This window comes from Sorex araneus, chromosome 6 (assembly GCF_027595985.1).
Source record: "Sorex araneus isolate mSorAra2 chromosome 6, mSorAra2.pri, whole genome shotgun sequence".
Lineage (NCBI taxonomy): Eukaryota > Metazoa > Chordata > Mammalia > Eulipotyphla > Soricidae > Sorex > Sorex araneus.
Window position 1 is genome coordinate 53,562,940 of NC_073307.1, and position 21,929 is coordinate 53,584,868.

Below are 21,929 nucleotides of genomic sequence, written 5' to 3' on the forward strand. Positions count from 1 at the left end.
ACAAGCGACCCCCGCAGAGAGGGCTGGGGCGGGCAGCGGGCCCGCGGGGGCCTGTCCCTGGAGGCCGGGCTCAGACGGGCACCAGCAGGGTGCGGCCCTCATAGCCCGGGGCTTAATGAGCTCGGCAGAGGACACGTCCCCGATGAGTGTCCTGCTAACGGCATGGCCGCAGATGGACAGTATTTCAAAGGGGCCGGCCCTGGCGTTACTGAAACGGGGTTCGAGCAGCCGCAGTCCAGCCCTGGCCGTGGCACCCCACACCCATATCAGGAGCCCCCAGCCCCCACTGCTCCCCTCACGCGGGGGCCCCTCAGCTCACACCTTCCTTCAGGGGCCCCACGGAAGCCGTGGAGCCCAGCGCAGACGTGGTGGCTTTGCGCGAGGCTCACGAGCTCCTTTCAGGCCTCAGTTTTCTAGATCTGGAAAAGACTTTCTCAGTTGAGGGTGGTTTGCACTGGGGGCCGGGGCAGGGACTCGCAGGCAGTGCTCAGGAGACTACTCGGCCTTTCCCAGCCATGATCAGTCCACCTGGCAGGGCGGTTTGATGTGCAGGTCTGGCGGTGTGTGTGACACCACACAAGGCAGATGCTGATGGGAAGAACGCCCACCCCACCCCACCCCCCTGCCCCACTCCTGGCTGTGTTTGGGGGGAACACGCAGGTCAAGGGTCAAAGTACGGGCCTCATGCCCAAAAGCCACCAGCCTCACCTGGGCCTACTTTGAGCTTTTTTTTTTTTCTATTTACTTTGTCACTTATGTACGCATCACTATTATGTATTTACTTATTTTTGTTTGGTTTTGTTTGGGGGTCCCACCCAGCGATGCTCAGGGCTTACCCCTGGCTCTGCACTCAGGATCACTTCTGGCAGTGCTCAGGGGAGGCTATGAGATGCCTGGGATCGAACCCGGGTCTGCCTCGTGCCAGGCAAGCACCTTCCCTTCTGTACTGTTTGTTACTCTGGCCCCTGTATTTACCTTTTTTTTTTTCTTTTTGGGTCACACCCAGCGATGCACAGGGGTTACACCTGGCTCTGCACTCAGGAATCACCCCTGGAGGTGCTCAGGGGACCATATGGGATGCTGGGATTCGAACCCGGGTCGGCCGCATGCAAGGCCAACGCCCTACCCGCTGTGCTATCACTCCAGCCCCTGTATTTACTTTTTTAAAAGTTTGTTTTCTGTTCCCCACCCCCCGGCACTGAGGAGTGAATCCAGGCCCCCCACACCCTCCCCAACGCCCTGTTTCCCACCACAAGTCTGAATCATTCCAGTTTATTTGTCAACCAAGGGGCCAAGTGATAGCACAGTGGGGAGGGCATTTGCCTTGCCCGCAGCCAATCCGATTCAGTCCCCAGCATCCCCTAGGGTCCCCTGAGCACCGCCAGGAGTAAATCCTGAGCACAGAATCAGGAGTGACCCTGAACTTCGTCGGGCGTGACCCCCCCAAAAATGAAACATTTGGCAACTGATCACAAGGCACATAAACATTACACAGGCCCCCGGGCGGGGTGACCCCGAGTTCTTCCCATCCTCTCGGGCCTCCCTGTTCTCCCCCCAACCACAGAGGGCCCCGCGCCACAGCTGGCGTCCCCCCAGGACTGGGTTCTGAGGGGCAGTGAGCACGTTCCTGGGGTTTTCCCTCCTCCGTGGATGCAGGAATATCTCAGAAGCTTGTTGCTCTGGTTTTTACTCTTCACTCTGATCCATCCACCCGAGAACTGAAGACGCAGACACACACGGGGACACGGAGACTCTGGGGCCGCTTCCAGCACCCACCCCCCGCCAGCTGCCTTGGAGGGAGGCAGACGGAGGAGAAGATGCACTCATGGTGCTGGGGCAGCTGGAGCCAAACCCGGACACGCCAGCAAGACGCAGAGCAGAGAGCGCAAGGCTGCACCAGTTCAGATCTTGCTTTAGGCTGTTGTTGTTGGAGGGACGGAGTTTGGTGCCACCAGAGCACTGCTCAAGGAGCCCTGGGTCCCTCCCCACGCCCTCCCCCACAGTGATTCTTCCCCAAGCAGGCCGGACAGTTGAGTGCCCAGGCCCGTCTGTGCTGGGGTCACCGGGGCCACGCCAGCAGTGCACAGAGGCCATGCAGTGCAGGGACCAAACCCAGAAACGCGGCAGCCGGGCGTGAGCTCAGCCCTCTGCACCCCTCCCGGGCCTCCGCTCCAGATCTCACCCACAGGGAGAGGGTGGGCTTGGGCTGTGTTTTTCTCCTTTGGGGGCTGAGGAAGTCATCCCTCCCCCACCCTCCATGCCTCTGGGGAACCCCAGGGTTTGCCCTAAACCGGGGTTTTCACTCCTGCGTCGCAGGGTGGGGGGATGGTCCGTTCATTTTCCATCTGAAGCACAGTCGGGTGCGGCCGGCATGAACCTGCAGCCTGCCCGCGGCAGGGGGAGGGAGACTCTCTCCATCTCAGCCCTGCTCCGTGGAGCCAGGCAGGCTGGAGAGAGATCTACCCCCAAGGCCCACCTGCACCCAGTTCTCGGCAGGAGGGTAGGAGAGGCCATTGGGCCAGGTGTAGGGTGCAGCGGGCAGCAGGCAGTGCCCCCGGGGAAGTGGCTGGACCCTCCTGCTGTGTTTTGCAGATTGACCAGAAGCAGTTCGACAAAATCCTCCGGCTCATCGAGAGTGGGAAGGAGGAGGGGGCCAAGCTGGAATGCGGGGGCTCGGCCATGGAGGACAGGGGCCTCTTCATCAAGCCCACGGTCTTCTCAGAAGTAACCGACACCATGCGGATTGCGAAAGAGGAGGTATGAGAGGCAGCCGGGGGCACTCGCCAGGCACAGGCTGGGACGGGCTCTGTAGTTCAAGTAGGAGTTTTCTCTTGGCAAGGCGAACATTTTTCTTCCTCCTGTTCCTTCCCTTGAAGGGGTCCTCAGGGAAACCATGCTGCCCCCACCTCTGGAGAACCCCAGGGTTTACCCTAAGCCTGGGTTTCCACTCTCTGGGGACAAACAATCCATCCATTTTCTGTCTCTGGATGCTCTGGGGTGGGCCTCCTGGGAAGTTGAGGGTTTTGCCAGGAATCCAGCTGGGGATTCCTGGCCCCGAGTTACCTCCAGCCGCTGGGCACAACCCTATGCCCCTTCATCCCCCTAAAAAAGAGTGGACAGTGCTGGTTCCTCCTGCTTGGAGGTCTCCACAGCACGCGGCCTTGGCAGTGGAGCTGAGGAGTGAGCACTGGCTGGTGAGCACTCTCAGGCCTGCTGCTCTGCGGAAGGAAATAAGTTCCCTGCCCAGGGCCTGGGCATGTGGACGCCAGGACGTGGCCTTTGGGGACACATGAGGCTGGCAGCCCCGGGCATCTGGACAGGAGATGTGGGCCAGCCCTCTCCACAGCGAGGCGCGCAGAACATTCCAGAGTACCCCAGAACCGGGGCGGCCCTTCCGCAGTCCGCCCTGCACATCATTACAGGCTCCAGCTGCCCATCTGCACTACCCTTGGTCCTCCTTGGCTGCTACCCACCCCCCCTTTTGGTGGAGGGCCCCCAAGCAAGGCTCCAGGAACCCAGGGGCCACTTCCAGCGGAACACAGCCAGAGCCTGGGGCTGCAGTGCCGCTGGCCAGCATCCACCCTGCTAGGGGCCGCCCAGGCCACACCCGGTGGTGCCTGGGGACTGGCCAGCCCTGGTGCCCGCCTGGGGTGCACTTCCTGCCTTAGAGCTGGCTCCAGACCCTTTCTTCGCTGTTTTGTTTATTTGACTTGGGGGGGCCACACCCCACAGTGCTCGGGCTGACCCCTGGCTCTGCACTCTGGCAGGCTTCAGGGGACCCTGTGGGGTGCCAGAGATAAAACCTGGGTGGGCCGCATGCGTGCAAGGCCAGCGCCCTCCCTGCTGTCCTATTGCTCCAGCCCCTGAAAAAAACAAATCTTGCAAATGTCGCTTGAGGCTCCTGTGAAGGCCACGGGCCTGCAGGTCGCAGACTCCGGACAGTGAAGATTTGCTGGAACGAGTCCCTCGGGCTCCTAGTTAGGAGAAGTCCGTGATGCCAGTTGGCGGGGAGCAGGGGCACCAGGCAGGTCTTCAGTGCCATCGGACTGACTGGCTTTCTCCAGAGAGGGAGCCTGGGGAGTGGGGGCCTGTCAGAAGCCCAGCTCTGAGACAGCCGCCCCTTGTTTTCCCTCCCCTCTCCCCACCCCTACCCTCTTGTCATTGTGAAGCTGAGCTGGGGCGGGTCCGTGCTGGCCCAGGGGCCCCTTCCTGCCCGGCACTCATACATCTGCCTCAGACACTCCTTTAGCCGGGGCCCAGCCCGAACCACAGGCATCAGCCCTGCTGGAAGCAAGTGGGCGCATGCGAGGGAGCCATGGGATCCAACTCTGGGCCTCACGGTCGCACGGCAGGTGCCAAGGCCCTGGGGCGCCCTGAACTCGCCCCTTTGCCTTACGTCACAGATCTTCGGGCCGGTGCAGCCGATCATGAAGTTCAAAAATCTCGACGAAGTCATCCAACGGGCCAACAGCCTGGAGTATGGGCTCACGGCAGCCGTGTTCACCAAGAACCTGGACAAGGCGTTGAAGCTGGCCTCGGCCTTGGACTCAGGCACTGTCTGGTGAGCACAGGGCCCAGGTGGCACTCTGACCATTGGGCTCCTCCCCCTCCTGACCTAGGGGCACAGAAATAAGAGAAGCAGCCTGGGGTTGGGGGCCCACAGCCTCTGGGCCGAGAGCCCCTTGGGACGGTCCTCAGCTGACCGTATTGGTGGCCTAGGGCCAGCAAACATGAGAACAGCAAACATTCTTTAGTTTGACATTTACATGTCAGGTCAGATATAAATATAAACCGGTTTAATTAAGCATAAATATCAATATGAGTTTAGTTGAACATAAACGGATGCAAAGTGCTTCCTCCAGGGGAAATTCTCAGAGGTCTGCCCGGGGGTGGCCCTGCATCTCGGGGCGCCAGCATTCTGCATCCTGGTCCCCAACACCCCAGGGAGGCGGGGGCTGGCTCACCCCGGGCGACAGACAGGACAGAAGCCCCCGGCACACAGGCGAGTGGCCGGCCCAGGGCCCCGAGGCTGAGAAGCAGCAGAGCAGGACCCCACACTCCAGGCTCAGGCCTGGGTCCCACCCTCTCCGAGGCCGCAGAGGACGAGGGCCTCATTCAGAGGCGTTCACCAGAGGAGGGCGTGAGCCGGGACACGGACAGGTCAGGGCACAAAGCCAGAGCTCCTTGGCTATACGTCCGGGCGCTCGGGGTCCTCCGGGCCCATCTGTTCATTGTTTCCCCCCCGCTGGAATGTCCCCCCCCTCGTTGGTCCGGCAGCCCCCTCTGACCCCAGTGAGCAGCATTTGGAGTGACAGCACGGAGCGGAGGGCACGTGCCTTGCATGCACGGACTCGGGTTCAATCCTCAGCTCCCTGACCACACCAGGAGTGATCCCTGAGTGCAGAGCCAGGAGTGCTCCCAAAACAAACCAACAAACTGATCTGTGCAGCTTCTCTTCAGACAGACTTTCTGCACAGACTCTGTAGGCCTATACAGGCCAGTCACATGCAGGCATTTTCTTTCTGGTTTTCTTGATCTGTGTTTAATGTGGTTTTGGGGTTACATCTGGGGGAGCTCGGGGCCACGCCCACCTCCGAGACTTGGGAGTTGCTCCTAGAGGTGCTCAGGAGACCATGCAAGGCCAGATCAGCCCCCGGGCCTCCTGCATGCACAGCATGTGCACAGCCCACTGAACCACCTTTCCGGCCCCTGTGTGATTTACATGTTTTCCTGTCCCTCACTTCCTTTTTACATACTGTCAGGAGACTACATGGGACATAGGATGTATAACAGTAATGCTTGAAAACTCTGCGTTTGGTCCCAAATATTTTGATGAACATTGGGTGGTGATTAGTAATTCAGTTTTGTAGGGGGCTCCTCTAGGGTCTACCCAAGGCGCTGTATTTGGTGTGGGGAGAGGTGATCAGGGGCCGCCTTCTGGCTCAGGGCTTGGGGTCCCTGCAGTGCCGGGGAGGGAGCCTGGGCAGCCCGTGTCAGTCTGTGCCGTCTGGGATTTCTCATTAAACACATCGTGGTTTGAGCACAACTTCTGTTTGTTTCCAGGTAAGTTTCTGATGGGAGGACCAGGAAGGCAGGCATTCACAGCACTCTCTTTTATCATCATCATCATCATCTTTGGTTTGGGGCCACCCCCAGTGGTGCTCAGGGCTGACTTCTGGCTCTGTGCTCAGGGCTCACTTGTGATGGTGCTCGGGGACTCTGTGGGGTGCCGGGGATTGAACACTGGTCAGCCACATGCCAGGCTAATGCCCTCCCTACTGTGCTATGACTTGGCCCTGTTTTTATATTTTAGAATTGATTTTATTATTAGGTCAGGAGATAGTGCAGTGGTTAGTCCCGCCACAATGGGGCCATCAGCGTCACTGGTTCTCCTGGAGGCCCCCAGCGCAGGGGAGGCGATGGCCACGGCCTGGGGCACAGCAGCAGACCCCTCGGGCCCTTGTGTCCCAGGACCCAGGTGGCCGAGAGCTGCAGGTGGGGCACAGCCCTCAGGGGCCCCAAAGTCAATGAAACAAATTCTTGTATGATTTTGAATTATTCTGTTAATCTATTACTAAAACAGTGACTACAGGGTCCGGGGAGAGAGGCCTCTGGGTCTGGGTCTGTGCCCTGAGCACCCGGGTGTGGCCCCCAAACCCAAAAGTATAAAAAACACCGAAACCTGGACCAAAAGCCATTCTGCAGGGGTCCTGCACCGGTCGCCCTGGGGTGACCACCTCTGTCCCCCACTTCTCCAGGATCAACTGTTACAACGCCATCTACGCACAGGCCCCCTTTGGGGGCTTCAAGATGTCGGGGAATGGCAGAGAACTGTAAGTGCTTGGTGATCCCTGGGGGTCACTGCCCCTCCACTTGTCTCCGTGCCCCTTCTCCTTCCTCCTCCACCTCCTCCTCCTCCTCCTCACAGCTGGGCCCCGGGACAGCTCCCAGTAGACACAGGGCCACATTCTGTAGCTCTGTGACATCGGCCTGGCTGCATGGGGACAGAGCATGGGGGGTGGGTGGGATCAGGGTGGGTGGGATCAGAGCCTTGGACTTTGGCCGGTAAAATGGACTCCCTCCCAGCCTGGCCCTGCCCCTCAGCCCGCCTTACTGGGCCCAGGCTGCTGGTGAATGCCAGCCAGGGACCCCCCAGTGCAGTGAGCACTCCAGTGCTGCATTCTTTCTCTTCCTTTAAAGTGATCCCTTGGGGTTGGAGTGATAGTACAGCAGTGAGGGTGTGCGCCTCTGACCTGGGTTTGATCCCCCGCATGCCATAGGGTCCCCCAAGTACTGCTGGCAGTGATTCCTGAATGCAGAACCAGGAGTCAGCCCTGAGCATCTGCGGTGTGAATTAAAAAAAAAAAAAATCAGGGGCTGGAGTGATAGCATAGCGGGTAGGGCGTTTGCCTTGCACGCAGCCGACCCGGGTTCAAATCCCAGCATCCCATATGGTCCCCTGAGCACCGCCAGGAGTAATTCCTGAGTGCAAAGCCAGGAGTAACCCCTATGCATCACCAGGTGTGACCAAAAAAAAAAAAAAATCAGCAAAATTGTTATTCTTGACCCTTGCAAATATTAGCAGAACATCCCACACCCGCTCAGCCTGGAGGCGCGCGTGCCCCGCGCTCCCCACGCAGGCAGAGCGCTCTGCTCCCCTTCCACTTAATCGCAGCGGGGGCGCCCGGTGACCTGTCCTCTCTCTCTGTGGCCGCAGCGGCGAGTACGCACTGGCAGAGTACACAGAAGTGAAGACCGTCACCATCAAACTGGACGACAGCAGCCCCTGAAGCGGGCGCCCAGGCTCCGCCTCCAGCGCTTGATTGACAGCCGAGGTGGCGCCGGCACCCGGGGTGCCCGAGGTGCTACGCGAATCCACTTCATTGGGACCTTTTGTTTGTTTGTTTTTCTTTGCCCTCTCCCGTTTTGCTCCTAAGTTTCGTGTAAAACTACAGTCCTGCCAGGGGGTGGCGCTGTCGGGTTTTTCCTTCCTTCCCCTTAACCTGGTCACACCCGCATCCCCACCCATCCCCACGGACACACACACACATACACGCGCGCGCGCGCGCGCACACACGCACACGCACGCACGCACCCCAGCTCCAATCAGGACAGCGGGGCGTTGGCATAGCACAGGGCAGTGCCAACTGCAAGTGCTTCAAAATTCACTTCAAAATGCCCCAGGAAGAATCTGTGGGAGAGCTCCTGCAGTTTCCTGAATGTTCGGCAAACACGGGCCGCCAGCCAGCACACTGCCCACCTTCGATGGCCAAGAGTCCACATCAAGTTTAGAAAACACGGAAACAAGAGCCAGTGTGGAGAGCCTTGGGGACACCCGGATGTGGCATGGAAGATCCAGGAAGCCTTGGGCATGGTCCCAGTCCCCTTGGCCGTGGGACACAACTGACAACCAGGATTGCCTTGGGAATGTGATGGAGACCCCAGCCCAGAGCTGAGCTTCGAGCTGCACCAGTCTCCCCTCTTCACCCAGGCCCTTTCCCAGGGAGCAAAGGAGGCTGGTGGCGGGGTTGTTAAGGACACAGCTCCCTGGCACGCAACTTCTCTGACCACTGAGCCCCGCGCTGCACAGAGCACTGGCATGAGTGGCTTCTACTGAGCTCCCATCTTCTCCCGCGCGCCCATGCAGCCTTCCCTCCTCCAGCAGAACTCCTGAGCGTCGGGGGGCCTGAATTTGACATGAATTAAATAAAGGCAGCAAATAACCCTGGACACCAGGAGGAAGTGGGTCACCGAGCAAAATCCCTGACGAGTGACATTTCTTTTCCTCCTTGTGTCTCTCAATGACGAGCAATGGCTTGTGTCCACTTGGAAAACCAAAAGGGCTTGATAACACAGCAAACCGTTGCTACAAAGGAGCTCAGAGGGCTGAGTTTCTGCTTAGCATGCAGGACCCCAGGGCTGATCCCCAGCACTGCATGGTCCTCGGGCCACGGCTGGGTGTGGCCTGGAAATCAATAATAATAATAATATTAATAATAATAATAAAAACAGACCAAACCAAATAACTTGTAATTCCAAGACCTTAACTTGAGTCACTGGTTTCTTTCTAGTAGCACTTCATGATGGAGAAATAAACTGTGTTTAAGAATTAAACTGAAAGGCTGGAAAGCAGGGAGGGAGCTTGCCTTGCATACAGCTGACCTGGGTTCAAATCCCCAGCATCCTATCTGGTCTCCCAAGCACTATCAGGTGTAATTCTGGAGTGCAGAGCCAGGAATAAGCCCTGAGCATCGCCGGGTGTGGCCCAAATCCCAAAAATGAATACACCTATAATATTTTTTAAATTAATTTGGGTTGTTATAAAATCAATGGCTTTAATATAATCAAGCTTTAAGGCAAAAGCAACATATGTCCAAAGAGAGGTATCAGCAAGAATGGAGGATATCGTTCTTGTCAGAAATGTTAAATGTGCAATTCTCTGCCAACTAACACATTCTTCCGTCAGTCGCTTGTTCAATCAGAATTTGATTTCGTACACTGAATCATCAGGATATCTGTCCAGTAACGTACCGACATTAACCTTAGCAATCATGCAGTAGAGAGGCCTCCCTCTCTCCCTGTACGAGACCGCCCTGAGTAGGAGATGCTACATTATTTATGATGATAGTTAATGTATCTTTTTATAGCTGTAAGTACACAGAGGTGGTATATTTGACCTTGTGGCACATACTGTATTTAGAAATGAAAATCTCTGTGGCAGTGGATGTTACTTCTCCAGGTCTCCTGTGGTACATTTTAAACCTCGACTGGCCTGGGGGTTCGGGTGGTAGCTGCAGAAAGTGTGTTCAGCTGATGCAGCAGCCAGAAAATAAAACTGCCTGTTTGAGAAACTCTGTGTTGGTTTGACGTTTTTTTAAGACGAAGCAAGATAGTTTTTCTGAGCGGACTTGCTTAGAAAGACATGAGGAGAGAAAGAGAAGAAATGACATGGTCAAGAACTCGGGCCCCTGCAGAGTGGAAAAAAGCCCCTCCGAGATTCACAACAGCAGGCAAGCAGGAGCTGTGTTCAAGGGGAACACAGGAATATAAGCTCGAGAGAAGGCCCGATGGCCGGGGGTGGGGAGTGCTTGTGCCTGTGTGCATGTGAGTGTGTATCTGTGCATGCATACACGTCTCTGTGTGTCTGTTTATGCGTGTGTCTGTGTGTCTGTCTATGTGTGTCTGTGTGTCTGTCTATGTGTGTGCCTCTGTGTGTCTGTGTGTCTGTGTGTCCCTGTATGTTTGTGTCTTTGTGTGTCCTTGTATGTTTGTGTCTTTGTATATCTGTATGTCTCTGTGTGTATCTGTCTATGTGTCTGTGTGTCCCTGTATGTCTCTGTGTGTATGTGTATCTTTGTCTCTAAGTTTGTCTGTGTGTGTCTGGATGTGTCTATGTATGTATGTGTGTGTGTGTCTGTGTATATCTTTCTGTGTGTGTGTGTGTATGTCTGTGTGTCTGTGTGTGTATCTTTGTCTCTGGCTGTGTCTGTGTCTGTGTGTGTCTGTGTATGTATCTTTGTCTCTGGCTGTGTCTGTGTGTCTGTGTATGTGTCTGTGTGTCTTTGTGTGTGTTGCATTTGCCCATCCTCCCGCGGCTAACTTTTCTTGCTCTGACCATCAGGCCCCCTCATTAACTCCAGAGTAAAGTGACATTTTCTCAGGCCGTCTGCCTGAGCTCTTGTCCTCAGTGTGAGCCACACTGGGAGCCATGCCCCCTGGTGTATGACTCACGCCAGAGACTGGCACCCGTAGCCGCCCACCAAGGTGAAGTTGGCGGTCAAGTGGCCTGAATAGTGTTTTCCGGAGGGCCTGAGCATGCGCTTCCTCATCCTGCCGCTAGATGGCGGGAAAGCGCGCCCTGGAGGCGCCAAGGCCACCGACTGGCCGGGCCCTGAGCGCTGCGCCACGCCCTGCCCAGCTGGGGGACTTTTCAAAGCAGTCCTTTGTGGGACTTCTCGACCAGCCCCTTTTGTGTGCTGGGATTAGGACCGAGGTCGTGAGCACCGGATTGCAAAACTTGCCCACCCTGTGGAAGGCATCCCCGCGGCTGGAGGGCTGGAGACCAGGAGGAAGGATGGTGGTCCTTGTGCCCCAGGTCCCCTTCCCCTCCGGGGGACGGGGGGGGGGGGGGGGGGGGGGGGGGTGTCCTTAAAAAGCCCTTAATCGCCCGCAGTGTCTGCGAGGCCCCGCGTGGCGGCGCTCATTATCTCTGTGCCTTGCCTTAAATCCTGGGAATGAGCACCAGGGGAGGCTGAGCTGTGGGTCCATCCTGGACATAGGATTTTTTTATTTTCCCGAATGAGGTTCTCTTTCCTAGGCAGCACATGGAATCTAATCAGAAGCGTCCCTGCCTCACGGACAAGTACCCTGATGGTAGGCGACTAAGGTCTTCACGATGTGCTAACCCTCCGGGGCTAATGTCATGCATTGCCAGCGTGCTACCATGCTTTGTAAAAATCCTAAAATCAGACCTCTCCCTCAAAAGACAAAACACTTGGGGCTGGAACAATAGCACAGCGGGTAGGGCGTTTGCCTTGCACGAGGCTGACCCGGGTTCGATTCCCAGCATCCCATATGGTCCCCCGAGCACTGCCAGGAGTAATTCCTGAGTGCAGAGCCAGGAGTAAACTCTGAGCATTGCCATGTGTGACCCCAAAAGAAAAAAACAAAACAAAACAAGACAAAGCACTTGTTTTAAATGACCCAGAGGGGCGGGGATACGGACCCACGAGGTAAATAGAGCACATCCCTTTTGAGTGCAAGGTTCTTCGTACCCCAGGTTTCCAGACCACCACAGGGAGTGGCCCCCACCACTCATTTTGTTTTTGTTGTTTGGGGGCCACACCCGCGGTGCCCAGGGCTGACTCCTGACTCTGACTCAGACATCAGTCCTGGCAGTGCTGGGCCACCATATGAGTGCTGGGGACTGAACCAGGGTGGCCAGTGCAAGGCAAAAGCCCTCCTTGCTCTACAACTAATGCTGTTTAACGCACCAGAAAATATCGATGCAGAGCTCCATAAGTCAATTTGTGACAGAGGAATTGCAGGTGACAAAATCTGAATGCCTAATGTCCGTTTCCCTTATGCGCTAGAGGGAAAATACTCGGCCAGTTCCCACCTGCCTCCGGGGCTATTTTCCCCTTTGGGTCACACCCAGCGATGCTCAGGGGTTACTCCTGGCTCAACATTCAGGAATCACTGCCAGCGGTGCTCAGGAGACCCTATCGGATCCGTCTCGTGCAAGGCAAATGCCCTCCTGGCTGTCCTATGGCTCTGGCACTGGGCCGACGTTTTAAATTGTTATTTCCTGCCGGTGCGCACGGTCCGAGGTCAGCCAAGGATCCGGCTGGCAGCTGGGGAGGCGGAAAGGAAGCTGGACACATTTTTAGCCTCCGACCAACAGATCTTGTGGCTGAGACCACCCCAGGTGGCGAGAACCAGGGAGGGCCAGACCTGGGGACGGTTGGGTTTGAGGATCTCAGGACGACAGGGGCCTGGGCACGGGCCAGGGTCCGATGGCCGAAGCTGGGGTTGCGGAGGGGAGGGCCAGGGTCCGATGGCCGAGGCTGGGGCTGCGGGGTCGCGGGCCAGGGTCCGTTGGCGGAGGCTGGGGCAGCGTGGGGGCGGGTCAGGGTCCGACGGCGGAGGCCGGGGCCTCGGAGGGCGGGGGAATCCGCGCCCGGTCCGCGCCCCGCGCGCTTTGCGCCGCCCGCCGGCCGCAGGATTGAGGAAGTGTCTGGGCCCGGCCCGGCCCCGGCGCGCGGCCCGAGCGGCTGGGGGCAACGGACCGGGGGGCCCCCCGGCAGACCCGCGCGCTGCCCGGTGCCCCGCAGGTAAGCTCGCTGCGCGCCCCGCGCCCCGCGCCCCCCGGGCGCCCCGACGGGCCCCGCAGCCAGGCGGGCGCCCCGGAGCCCGCGAACCGCTGCCACGCGGCCCGGCCCCGGCGGCCTCCGAGGGCGCGGGCGACCCCCGGGCCCGGCCCACGCCGCGCGCGGGTCTGCGTGACAGGGGCGCGAGGCCGGCGCGGGAGCCCCAGACTCGGCCCGTGGGGCGTGCGGGATGGGGCGGGAGGCGGCGAAGAGGAAACCCAAGTCGGAAAAGAAACGCCCCGCACGGAGGCCAGTTGGGGAGCAAAACCCGCGCGCCTGGAGCTCTGTGTGTGTGAGTGTGTGTGTGTGTGTGTGTGTGTGTGTTCGCGCGCGCGCGCATGTTTACTTGAATGTGCATGCGTTATGTGTGCATATGTGCTTGCACGCCCGTGTGTGCATGTGTGTATGCACCCGTGCCTTGTGTGTGTATGTGCAGTGTGTGTGTGTGCCTCACTTGTGCATGTGCGCGGGTTCGAGTGCGTACCGTGTGTGTGCTTGTATGTGTTGTGTGTTTGTGAGTGTGTGTGTGTGTACATGTGTGTGTTTGTGTGTATGCTGGGAGGGGCTTACTCTGGTCTGTCTCTCTGGTGGGGTCCTGGCTGCACCTTCTGTTTCAGGATGTGCTTTTTGCTCAGCAGGACAGACTCTGACCTTTGAGAACTTGACCTGACAGTCCCCCAGGATCCTTCACATGATTTGCTGGGGCGGGGGCAGGGGGCTGAGCTTAGGGAAGCTGGGGAGCAAGAAGGAGGCGATGATTGAAAATTTGGGGATCCTTGGGGGTGGAAGGAGATAGTGGCAGGGAAGTCGGGGACTGGGTTTGGAGGGTGGTGGGGAATTGGGAGGGGGGCTCTGAGTCCAGGTCAGTTTTTCCCGCTGGGTGGGGCACAGGCATAATATTTGTAGGAAGTGCCCCAAGAAATTCATTCTTTACAGTTTCCCACTCGCCTGGTGGCACATCGAGGGCAGCCGGGCTGGTCTGACCCTTTCCTGGGTATCCCTGTTGCCTTTGCCTTGGGTCTTGCCAGGGTCGAGACTTAAATCATGCAGGAGACCTCTGTGTCCTGCTGGGAGCCCAGCAAAAGCTCCATGGCCCCCTCCCAGGGCGCTGCCCCGCCAGAGCCTTAGGCCTGGCTGCCCACGGGCCTGTCGGGGTCCTCAAGGTACGTCCAGGTCCTTCCTGCCCTTTTCTCCCAGCCCGTGTGCAGCCCCCCTGCCCCTGCTGTCCCACCAGCAAGTGGGCTCTTCATTGCCCTTAGAGGCTGGGACTGTAACTGGCTCATCCTGACTCTCCGGGCCGGGCCTACCCCAGCGAGGTCATTGCTCTGTGGGGGCTGGGGGGCTTCTGGTCTGGGTGACTCTCCCCTCCTTACCCTGCTCGGGGACCCGCCTCTGCCATCTCAGACCCCTGGCCCTGACCCCTTCCCCCAGCCACCCTGGCTGGCCAGTTGCCTTCCAGCCTCTGCTGACTTGGCTTCCTTCAGTGTCCGGAAGCTTCTCTCCAGCCCCTCGTGTTCTCCCGTCTGCAATCCCGTGTCCAGTTCGTGTCTCCTTCATGCCGCACACCTGGTGTTGCCGCCCTTCCCGGCCCCTGCCCTTCTGCCTCCCCACCCGGCGCCCCCCCCCACCCCACGTGGGACTTCTGGGACCCTGGTGCCCCCCCCAGCACTATCCAGGGATGCCGTGGCACCAGAGGGACGGGGGTCGGCCACTTGCAAGACGAGTGCCCTCCCTCTGTCTTAGTTCTGTGGCCCATGGAGCATTTGGGCTTGGTTTTGTTTTTCAATTTTTTTTTTATTTTTTTTCAATTTTATTTTCATAAAGTTGTTCAAAGTATTATTTATTTTTTAAATTGAACCCACTATGAGATACACAGTTACAAAGTTGTTCTTGATTGGGTGTCAGTCATACAATGTTCCAACACCCATCCCTTCACCAGTGCACATTTCCCACCACCAGTGTCACCAGTTACCCCCCCACCTCTATGGCAGGCATTTTTATTCTCTCTGTGTCTGTGTCTGTCTCTCTCTCTCTCTCCCCTCTCTCTCTCTCCCACCCTTCTCTCTCTCCCTTCTCTCTGTCTCTGTCTCTGTCTCTCTCTCTCCTTTTGGGCATTATGGATTGCAACACAGGTACTGAAAGGTTATCATGCATATCCCTTTACCTACTTCTCGGCACTCAGTTCTTGTCCAGAGTGATCATTTCCAGCTATCATTGTATCATTGTCATGTGGTCCCTTCTCTACCCTAACTGCCCTCCGCCCCCCACACACTTGTGGCAGCGTCCAGCCGTTGACCAGTCCTCCTGGCCCTGTTCTCTCTGGCCCCCACAGATCCCTGCGGCTTCCTGACTTCCTTCCTACATCCTCCAGTGCTCAGATATCACAGACCCTTTCTCAGCACCCCCCGTACCCCCCCCAACACACACACATCAGGCAGTGGGTGCTGGCTCTCTTGCTCTTTGGTTTCTCCTCTGCCCAGAGTGCTTTAGGCCTCCTGGACAGTGGTCAGGGGCACCGGGGCCACTTCTGGGAATATTCAACACATTGAAAAGTGCAAAGTTCCCGCTGGAGGGGTGAGAGGGGTGGGGCCACCAGAGCCACACCCAGCCGTCTGGGGGTTGGGTCTCAGGGGTGCCCCGGATAAGATCAATCTCTGGCCGCCCTCCCCTGCCTGGTGGAAACCATCTGTAAGTTTCACAAACTCCCCGAGTTTGCTTCTGGGCACCCCAGCACTGCCAGGAATCACTCCCCACCCCTTACCCCTCACCCCTCCGCCCTGCCCAGTCATCTCGGTGCGGGACGTAGCCCCCAGAGACTGTGGGCGTCACCCAGCAAATCAGCCTTGTAAGATATTTACTATCGCAGAAAACCTCTTTTTTTAAAATTTTTTTTGGTGTTTTTTTCTTGGGGGGTCACACCCGGCGATGCACAGAGGTTACTCCTGGCTCTGCACTCAGGAGTCACCCCTGGCGGTGCTCAGGGGACCATATGGGATGCTGGGAATTGAACCCGGGTCGGTCGCGTGCAAGGCAAACGCCCTACCCGCTGTGCTATTGCTCCAGCCCCCGCAGAAAACTTCTTGAAGCCCTTGGGGGGGGTGTAGATTCTGCCTGGGGGAAAGCAGAGATCCGTCCTAGGGAAGCAAGAAAGGGGAACTCTGATCACAGGGGGACCCAGACTTTTGTGGACTCCCCCTAAACCTTTGCGTGGAAACTGGGATACAATGAACGCAGGACCCCCGGCCCCACGGCCGGCATCAGCCCCAGTGAAGGGATTTTCAAAAGGAAACCAAAAACGAAAAGAGGAACAGGCTTTCTTGGGCATGGCTTGCCCTAAAGTGTGTTCAAATTTTTTCCTCCCAGCTGAGGAACTTCCTTAGAGTAAGTCGTCTGTTCTCAGGAAGGAACAGCAGCTTTGCGATTTTTTTTTTTTAAATGGGGTTTGGGAGTGAGGGGGGCTTGGCTGCAAGGAGCTGTGGGACACATCTGGCTTTCACTGATGGATTTCCTGAGCATTCTGTCCTGTCGGACCTGGCAATAGGAAGTCTGTTTATGTGCCTAAGGCGACAGGTTGGGGCTGGGAGAGAAGCCGGGGACACTCGTGGAGGGAAGTTCACACTGGTGATGTCGGAACACTAAGTGCCTGAAACAGTTGTCCTGTGAACAACTTTGTAAATCGCGGTGTTTTAATAAAAATTAAAAATTAAGGGGGCCGGCGACTGGTTCAGCCCTTCTGGAAAACAATATGGACGATTCTCAAAAAATTAGAAATTGAGCTCCCATTTGACCCAGCAATACCACTGCTGGGAATATATCCCAGAGAGGCAAAAAAGTATAATCGAAATGGCATATGCACATGTATGTTCATCGCAGCACTGTTTACAATAGCCAGAATCTGGAAAAAACCCGAATGCCCTAGAACGGATGACTGGTTGAGGCAACTTTGGTACATCTATACAATGGAATACTATGCAGCTGTTAGAAAAAAGGAGGTCACAAATTTTTTATTTAAGTGGATCGGCATGAAAAGTTTCATGCTAAGTGAAATGAGTCAGAAAGAGAGAGACAGACATAGAAAGATTGCACTCATCTATGACATATAGAATAACAGAGTGGGAGACTAACACCCAAGAATTGTAGAAACAACTACCAGGAGGTTGACTCCATGGCTAGGAGGCTGGCCTCACATTCTGGGGAAAGGGCAACTCAGAGAAGGGATCACCAACTATAATGTAGTCGAAGACCATGTGGGAGAAGGGAGTTGTGGGCTGAATGAGGGCTAGAGACTGAGCACAGTGGCCACTCAACACCTTTATTGCAAACCACAATAGCTAATTAGAGGGAGAGAACAGAAGGGAATGCCCTGCCACAGTGACAGGGTGGGGTGGGGGGAGATGGGATTGGGGAGGATGGGAGGGATGCTGGGTTTACTGGTGGTGGAGTATGGGCACTGGTGAAGGGATGGGTTCCCGAACTTTGTATGGGGGAAGCATAAGCACAGATGTGTATAAATCCGTAACTGTACCCTCATGGTGATTCATTAATTAAAAATAAATAAATTTATTAAAAAAAAATTAAGGGGGCCGGAACGATAGCACAGCGGGTAGGGTGTTTGCCTTGCACACGGCTGACCCGGATTCGATCCCCGGCATCCTACATGATCCCCTAAGCACTAAGCACTGCCAGGAGTAATTCCTGAGTGCAAAGCCAGGAGTAACCCCTGAGCATCGCTGGGTGTGACCCAAAAAGCAAAAAAAAAAAAAAAGAAGAAGAAGAAGAAGAAGCCATGGGAACAGCCGGCCACAGACATTCGCTGTGAGTCTTGTGCGCTGCCTTCGTCTACAAACAGATTTTCCTAATCTTGTTTGACAACATATGAAGCTGCAGGTGTTCCCTGGCCTTTTGGGTTTGGGTGGGAGGGCGCCTCCCCTGGGGAACGGGGGCCAGGAGCCACTTCCGGTCATACTCGGGCAGTCTCAGGAATGGTTAAAGGTCAGGCCTGGGGAGGGGATGCTGTTTGGGCCTTGGGGTGCTGGGGCCTCAGGGCCACCCCACAGGTGCTGGGGTGCTGGTGGTGCCCAGGGGACCGTGTGGTGCTGGGGATTGAACTCGGGACCCTGTGCTTCCTGGTGTGCACTCAGGCCTTTGACTGTGGCCCGAGCAATCCTGTCTCCTCTTTGGAGACTCTTTGTTTTTCCAAGCAGGTGGGAGTGGGAGGGCTCGGGCTCACTCCCAACTCTGTGCTCAGGGGTCAGTCCTGGCAGTGCTGGGGGAACCATCAGGGGTGCCGGGAATCAAGCGTGGGCTGGCCGCGTGCAGCGACCTTCCCCTAACTCCATTCCTCTCTCTGTACCTGGAAAATGGACGTTTTCCAGCAAAACCTGTATCGATAGTGTAAAGGGGCCTGGCATGTGTGTGTGTATGTGTGTCTGTGTGTGTGTGTCTGTGTCTGTGTGTCTGTGTGTGAGTTCTGAGCCAGAGGCTAAGCGTGAGCCCACTCTGGGCTTGCATCTCCGTGTGTCACTGCAGGCTGGGGCCACCCCGACCCCCGGTGGCACAGCCCGTGGTAGATCGCTCTAGAACTCATGTACCCTGCAGGCACGAGGCCCCGAGTCCCCAGCGAGCGGCTGCACGCGGTGCGTCGGTGCTGGGAGCTGAGGCCTCTGTGCTTTCCTGCCCCGCTGCCCAGAGGCAGGGCACGAGCAGAGTCGCGTGGAGGGAGACGGGGCCCCGGAGCTTGCTGACAGGCCTCTTCTCTCCACCAGGAGGCAGTTCTGCCCACCCATGCCTGCCCACCTCCGGGGCAGCGGCCGTGACCGCGGCGGACCAGACTTGGAGAGGGGCACCTCCGATGGCTGGCATGTCACGGCGACCGCCCAGCATGTACTGGTGTGTGGGGCCGGAGGGGTCAGCCGTGTGTCCGGATCACGTCATGGAGACCCAGGATGGTAAGGCTGGGCCATGGGAGAACATGGAGCGGTCACTGGCACCACATGTGGTCCCCCAAACACTGCCAGGTGTGGCCCCAAAACTAAATAAAATAAAGATAAAACCGATTGGGGGTTCTTGCTCAGATGTTAGAAGTTGGGGGGTTGTAAGAAAGAATTGTAATGCTGTCCACTTATGGGGGGAGGTTGCATTGTAAAACATCATCATCATCATCATCATCATCATCATCATCATCATCCAGTTGATCGTCAATTTTCTTGAGTGATCTCAGTACCATCTCCATTCGTCCTAGCCCTGAGATTTTAGAAGCCTCTCTTTACTCATCCTTCCCAATGGTGCCACATTGGAGGCTCTTTCAGGGTCAGGATAATGAGACCCATCATTGTTACTGGTTTTGGCATATGAATACACCACGGGGAGTTTGCCAGGTTCTCTCATGCAGGCAGGAAACTCTTGGTAGTTTGCCAGGTCCTCCGAGAGGGAGAACTAGGTTATAAGATGTTGAGCGCTTCCAGGAGCTTCGTTTTATAGTCTCAGGATGTTGGCTGTTGATGGGATTACATGGCGCAGGAGGCAGTTTTTGGGTGTGACTGCATGGCTACTGGAAAATGGGGGATCTGGGTGGAAGAGGCCCAGTCCTAATCCGAGCAGGCTTGGAGATCTCAGCCCCGGGTCCCACACACCTGGGTTCCTCTGCCAATTCCTTCATGCATGAGGCTCGTCTAAACGTGTGGAGAGGGACCTTGAGCATGGCTGTGGCTGGGTTCCAGAGGTCTTCAGCTGTGGGGTGAGGAGGGAAACTCAACCCACCCCCTCCAAGGGGCCCCGGTAAAGACAGACAGGCACGGGAGGCAAGAGACTCTGCAGGAACAAGAGACGCGGGGGCAAGAGACACGTTGTAAAACATGTGCATGTTTATTAAAAATTAGAAAAAGGAAAGAAAAGGGGGAATTAAATATCTCCCAGAGGGCCAGAGTGATAGTACAGCATGTAGGGCACTTGCCTTGCATATGGTCAACCTGGGTTTGATCCCCAGCACCCCATAGGCACCCCAAACTCCCCAAGAGTGATCCCTTAGACAGGAATAAGCCTTGAGAAACACTGGGTCTGGCTCAAAAGCAAACCTGTTAACCCCCCCCACCACCACAGTACAACTGATATTGTTGTGACTTGTTAAACAATTAGTACCTAAACTCTAAGGTACTGAGTTTGTGTCTTATGAAATAATTAATCCTTACAACTCTCTGAGAATCGGCCCTTTTTTTGTCAGGTCTGTGTCAGATCTGAGAGGACCTTGTGTCGGGTATGAAAGGGTCGGAGAGAACTGTGTGTCTGAGAAAACCAAGAGTCGGGTCTGAGAGGGTCTTGTGTTGCGTCTGAGGGGCCAGAGTGTCAGGTTGAGGCACCCGTGTGTCAGGTCTGAGGGCCTATTAGTGAGGTCTGAGAGGCCCAACCATCGGGTCAGAGGGGCCGGCGTGTCGGGTCTGAGAGGGTCTCCCGTTGGGTCTGAGGCCCGAGGGTTGGGACTGAGGGGCCAGGGTGTCAGGTCTGGGCCGCCTGAGTGTCAGTTCTGAGAAAACCCGTTTGTCAGTGGTGTTAGCCCTTAATGCTTTACCTGGTAACCCAATAGACATTTTGGTCAGTTGTTTGACTATTTTCCCCATCAGTGATACACAGTGGCTGACTAGGGTGTAAGTTTCTATAAGATGCCTTTGTGCATAAATCAAATTATGAAACGCGAACGAATTCCCTTCGAGCGGCAGCCGCGCACGGCCAGCCCTGCTGTCTCTGAGGCAGCTCTTTCCGGCAGCTGCCATCACCTGCTCCTGCGAGCCAGCCGCTGTGGTGGTGAGGGTGGCGGCTCTCCCTCAGGGCGGGCTGCACCCGCCTTTCCTGGGTGCGTGCCGCTCTGGGACGTAGGGACTTCCCCTCTGTGTCCTCCTACCTGTGTCTTCCCCTCTGGGTTTAGGAATGAGGGTGGTCTTGGGGTGATGAGTGGGTAGTGGCTGTCTCTGAAAGACCCCGCAGGGCACTGCCCACTTGCCTTCCTGACCCAAAGTCAGTGATCTTATGAGAGAGTCAACCCACTGCCCCCACGTCCCGCTGATTTTTGGGGAACCAGGTACGAGCATTTGGGGGAGCACCTGCTCCCTGCCCCCCACCGGGCTTCCCTGGGGCCTCAGTATGAGGGATCAGCCCATCGAGATGCCCAGGGCCCCTCATCATGTCATGCCGTGTGGACTCAGCTCTCTCCCCCGTCCCATCCAAAGTTCTTACTCATCAGCCAGAGAGCCGGCTCAGAGCCTGAGTCTCTCCCCAGGCACCCCCCCCCACCCGGGAGCGACCCCAGATCACCAAGTTGAAAGGCTTAGTCCCCGAGGGGCCAGAGCCATTGTCCAGAGGGGAGGGCACTGGCCTTGCACCTGGCTGACCCAGGTTTGATCCCCAGCATCCCGTAGGGTCCCCTGAGCACCGCCAGGAGTTATCCCTGAGCACAGAGCCAGGAGGAAGCCCTGAGCATCACCGGGGGTGACCCCAAGCAGAAAACAAACCCCAAAAAGGCTTTATTTTATTCGACTTCCAAGGATCATGTGGGAAAGATCCAAACTTGACTGATTGGGTGGGTGCTGATGCCATGGGTGTTTGTGATTTTCCTTAACCCACTTCTTCGAGGCTTTTTTTTGGGGGGGGAAGGCAGGGGTCCTTCTGAGCAATTCTCAGAGGCCCTTGGACCAATCCATTGTTTCTTGGACAAGTGGGCCTGGGGGGTAGTGACTTAAGCCCGGGGTGCTGGGGGCAGTGCCACACTGCTCGGGATGCCCACACAGAGAGGGATCAGACCCCCAGGATGCCCACACAGTGAGGGATCACCCCCCCCCCGACCCTGGCCTCAGCATGCCAGGATGTGTGCCTGCATGCCACACCCACCTGCCTGAACTTGCACCGATCAACCTTTTGTTTTCCTTTTTCGGTTTTGGGACCACACCCGGCGATGCTCAGGGCTGACTCCTGGCTCTGCACTCGGGTCACTCCTGGTGACGAGGCTTGGGGGACCCTCTGAGGTGCTGGGGCTCGAGCCCAGGTTGGCCGCGTACTATATGCCCTCCCCGC

At 56.8% G+C, this 21,929-nt stretch overlaps 2 protein-coding genes across 2 annotated transcripts in view; both read left to right on the plus strand.

Annotated features, from left to right (window-relative positions):
• Positions 1–9,803, plus strand: part of ALDH1A3 (aldehyde dehydrogenase 1 family member A3) — a 28,297-nt gene extending 18,494 nt beyond the window's left edge. Inside the window, exons 10-13 of the mRNA XM_055142121.1 lie at positions 2,593–2,757; positions 4,404–4,561; positions 6,759–6,833; positions 7,718–9,803. Of these exons, the coding sequence (XP_054998096.1) occupies positions 2,593–2,757; positions 4,404–4,561; positions 6,759–6,833; positions 7,718–7,790 (471 nt within the window). The 3' untranslated portion in view covers positions 7,791–9,803. The remainder of the gene's footprint in view (positions 1–2,592; positions 2,758–4,403; positions 4,562–6,758; positions 6,834–7,717) is intronic.
• Positions 9,804–12,724: 2,921 nt separating this feature from the next.
• LRRK1 (leucine rich repeat kinase 1) overlaps positions 12,725–21,929 on the plus strand; it is a 63,269-nt gene continuing 54,064 nt past the window's right edge. The window contains exons 1-2 of the mRNA XM_055143256.1: positions 12,725–12,833; positions 18,635–18,817. Coding sequence (XP_054999231.1) covers positions 18,721–18,817 — 97 coding nt within the window. The 5' untranslated portion in view covers positions 12,725–12,833; positions 18,635–18,720. The remainder of the gene's footprint in view (positions 12,834–18,634; positions 18,818–21,929) is intronic.